This window comes from Apium graveolens, chromosome 4 (assembly GCF_009905375.1).
Source record: "Apium graveolens cultivar Ventura chromosome 4, ASM990537v1, whole genome shotgun sequence".
Classification (NCBI taxonomy): domain Eukaryota; kingdom Viridiplantae; phylum Streptophyta; class Magnoliopsida; order Apiales; family Apiaceae; genus Apium; species Apium graveolens.
Window position 1 is genome coordinate 129,080,521 of NC_133650.1, and position 4,525 is coordinate 129,085,045.

Consider the following 4,525-nt stretch of genomic DNA (forward strand, 5'->3'; position numbering starts at 1 on the left):
AAGATCTTGTGCGGGATCTTCTATTTTTAGGATCTTTTTGCACTTTGTAGTGGTCTCTTTTGCATATGTCACACTTGGTCTTCTCACGGTGTTCCTTGTAGAATAACATGCAATCATTCTCACAAGCATCAATCTTTTCATACTCTATGTTCAATCCTCTAATAATCTTTCATACAGTGTAGTACTTCTCAGGAAACTTATGGTCATTAGGCAATACTAATCCAATGAGGTGTAGCAAGTCATCAAAACCATTATTACTATAATTATGCCTATTTTTCCAACAAAACAACTCCATTACAAACTCCAATATTGTAAATTTGGCATTATATTGATATATTGGTTCGGAAGCGGTATTTACCATCTCGTAAAATTCTTTTGCTTTTGCATTCGGTTCTTCATCAAAATCTTTCCAATCCTCAAAATCATCATCATGTGCATCATACATATCATCATCTCTGTAGCTAGTATTGCCAAAACTCGTTCCAACATCGTTGCGCAACACATCTTTTCCCCATGACAATACCATCTAGTATACCATTGCATAATACCATGTCGATACAAATCAACTTTCACGGTACTAGGATACTTATAGTACACAACAATTTTTACACGGACATCTTATAAGACCGCTGTCTTCAGGATCAAGATTTTTAATAGCAAATTTAATGAAACTATCCACACCATTTTTGTAATCTTTCGTTAAATATTTTGCCTCATTATATCGATGACGATCAATCCAACTACGATCGGATGCCATCTACAAAATGATCAATAAAAATACATTACTAATATAATTATGAAAACTAATATTATCTCATTATTAAATACCACATTAGTCAACAAAAAATTAACAAATAATAATCATATTATTCTTGGAAACAAACTTAATCTACTCAAATTCATAAAGATTATCACAATTAAGCTACTTAAAAAAAATTATGTAAAAGCATTAGACTTACTTGATGATTTGAGATGCTTACATGAAGAAGAAATTAGTAGTAGAAGAGCAAAAAAAGTAGTGAAATGAGGGGGAAGAATGGTAAAAATGGCTACTGGAATGTAGAAGGGAGTAGGGTTTCCAAAATGAGCACGAGTTATATCGACTAGAAACGGTCAAATTTAGCACGAGTTAATTCAACCAGAAACGGTCGAATTTAGTAAGGCACCTAATTTCAGTCGAATTTATGTCAATGCCACTGGATACAATCGAATTTACCTCAATTGAACCAGAGTAAGTCCAATATACCGTGGTTTAATTCAATCAGAGACGGTTGAATTTAGTAAGGCAATAAATTCTTTCGTTTATAGTCGAATTTATGTATATTCAACCGTTAACAGTCGAATTTAACTCCGTTCCACCAACCTCGGTTGAATTTATATAATTTCGACTACAGTAGGTCGAAAATAACAGAAATTATTCGAATTTATTTTTTTTAAATTCGACCATATTCGATCGAATTTATTACGTGGGAATTTATTTTTTGGGCTAAATTTTTCCCGCATTTTTTCCCTCGTGCTAAATTCGACCAACACAGTTGGTCGAATATACCGGTAAGTTCGACCGCTGGTAAATTTGACCGCCGGTAAATTCGACCAGCTTCCGGTCGAATTTAGTCGCACCTGCTAAATTCGACCGAATATGGTAGAATTTAGGCACGGTCGAATTTAAATGGTCGAAATAACCCTTACTTTCTTGTAGTGACACACAAATATAAAACTAAATAAATAATACAAAACACACACCCATAGTATATTACGCGAAAAAACCCACGTCCCAACTTATATTATTAATCCAAATAATTATCAGTTATACAATCAATATCATCAAACGGTATTCACTCACGCGATATTTAAGTCAAACAATACACAAGTATACATCAAAACAATAACATGTCTATGTATATATAGACATCACAAATTTGACCACCAAGACTAATAACTTAATCCCATTATAATAATTATTGTCTACTCATATAATTATTACCCAACTCAATTATAATAATAATTGTTTATCCATACAATTATTATCCAATATAATTATATATTCTATTATTAAACTCATACTACTTATTGGATTTAACGAAACAGTTATGTTCCTATTGAAGTGGAGTTTTATGTTCCAGCTGATTTGCTCAAGTAATAAAAACCTTTTTTAAAAAAAAAAAACCGATACAGACTTAAAAGGCGCAACACCATTTTCATTAACAAGACTGTACTAAATTATCCTCACAATGTCGCAACAAATTTATCATCACAACAAGTCTTCTAACATGCAATGCAAAATACAGTAAATATCGAAATACCCACTCACAAATAGTAAATATCGAAATACCAACACACAAATTGAACAAATATGATAAGAAAAAAATGTAATGCAAACTAGAGAATTCCCGTGCAAACAGGGGTACTAGTTTGTAAGAAAAATCCAAACGAAAACCGGTAATCTTCCATTCAAAGTTCAATAAAAGAATAAGTTGCCAATGAACACATATTTGTATTAAGTAACTAATTGATCGTTACAAGGCTAACAAATCGAGGATTAAGTAAGTAATTAGATCAAACAAGAAGGGGAAGATCAGAATGTGGTTGCACTATTGCACTCTTGACTTTTCGAACTTTGATCATTGCTCTGCATGGGACGACAGGAATTTATCTTTCTCGATTAGGGTATTATCTTAAAGCAGATTGTAGTTTTCTCACCAGACCTTCCACCGTCATGCTGCACTGAGCCTCCATCTGCAAGAACTATGAATGTTTTTACTTTAATTTCATTGACTCAAATTAATCAGAATTCGTTTTAAATTGTAACATTAATTCATGTCTTTCCATGCTATAAATTAAGCTTATCAATTACCTGAGAAATTATTGTTATATCCATTGCGTGATCCCCAAAGGGTAAAACATTGCTGCTGATGACAGTGAGATGAAGCTTCTCTATCTCACTTAAGATCTTGGAAACAAATCCTTTTTGCTTCTTACAGTGTATCCTGATAAGAACATTCTTGTCCAAAATTCTGGCCTCTATTTCTGCAGCTGTTTTGTTTGTGTAGTTACCCGAGTTATCGTCACACGAAGAATAACCTTCAGATGCTGCAGGAAGCTTAGAACTATCATTCTGAGAAACAATTGACGGTTCCTCCAACTTTTTCTTCTTCTTGATTTGTTCTTCAAGTAAGTCAACTCGTTGTTGAAGCTGTTTCAAATACTTGACAGCATCTCCAAGTACCGATGCTTTATCCAACTGTAAAAGTAAATTGTACGCAGTACTTAGCTTAAATACCGGAATTTGCATAAACAGCCTCTCTGCTCTTTAAAAAATGTACACGGTTTGGTTACAAAGAAGTATTTACGATCTGTAGAGGAATATATAGGGTATTACTTGTAATTTGTGATAGAAAATACTAGCTATCAGCTTGATCTTAAATATCAGAAAAATTAATGCAAGGTGTAGAAATAAAAATAAAATAAAACGGGAGTTCGTATATTACCTTCTTTAGGCCCGGAACAATAGCTGAAAGAGCTATAAAACGCTCCGTGAGGCGCTCCCTCCTCTTTCTCTCTGCTATGACATGATCTTGAACATGTGAAGGAGCTCGAACCTGTACAGGAGTGGACCTCCTAATCGGCTTCCCAGCTATTACTGTGTAGTTATCGTTATCGTAGGTGGCATATAAATCCATCAAATCTTCGTATGGCTGTACAAGCTGAACATCTCTGGAATAATCACAAGACTCCTGACGGTCCATAGTTTGTGAGGAAACATTACTAAATGATATGATTTGGGAAGAGGAGGATGAAGAAATAACACTTGCTTGTTTGACAGGATTAGGGTTCCATGAATTTGTCTTAATTTGCTTGGCTGGCCGCTCAAATCTCTCAGATATGATATTATCATTGGGCATGTTAATATTATGGTTGTTCATATGAACCTGGTCATCTGTTTCGAAGAGAGTGGCATTGTAAATCTCAGAAGATAAAGACTTCTCAAGACTCCCTTCCGGAAAAGATAATAGATTATATTGTTCATTTGTGAAGTCATCTAGTGTGTCCAAATGAAGGGACTCCATTTTAAAGTGATTAATACCATTGAAGTCCACATCTACCCTAACCTGCAAATCATTCATACATTAAAATAAATATCGATTTTTCAAAAGTTGTAAGATGCATTTCATACATTAAATAAAAAATCAAAACTGTTTCAACTACCTGTTCGGAGTTCCATTTGTCTTGTGACAATTCCATTGATAGTGAAGCTGATAAAATCTCCAGATGAAGAAATAAACCAGTGTTAAAGTACTAATAATGATGATCAAGTGCCAAATAATTATGGAGGAGGGAACCTTTTATATATATAAATATAATAAGGATCCATATTTCATTCCCTAGGCACAACGTGTGATAGTTTTGTCGTTTTTATTCATTTTTTTTTCTCTCACGGTTGACCATGAGGTGTCATTTACATTTAGATATTTAAATTTGCGTAAAACTATTATGTGCGTATATATTTAAAATATTTTATATTGAA

The 4,525-nt window shown here is 33.5% G+C and overlaps 1 protein-coding gene across 1 annotated transcript; it reads right to left on the minus strand.

The window, feature by feature from the left end:
- Positions 1-2,670: 2,670 nt before the first annotated feature.
- On the minus strand, positions 2,671-3,898 carry LOC141716897 (transcription factor bHLH25-like). Its single transcript, XM_074519059.1, has 3 exons — positions 3,489-3,898; positions 2,855-3,241; positions 2,671-2,736 (listed from the first exon to the last, which is right to left on the minus strand). The coding sequence occupies exons 1-3, from the start codon at positions 3,744-3,746 to the stop codon at positions 2,671-2,673; spliced, it is 711 nt and encodes a 236-aa protein (XP_074375160.1). The 5' UTR covers positions 3,747-3,898.
- Between the last annotated feature and the right edge of the window lie 627 nt (positions 3,899-4,525).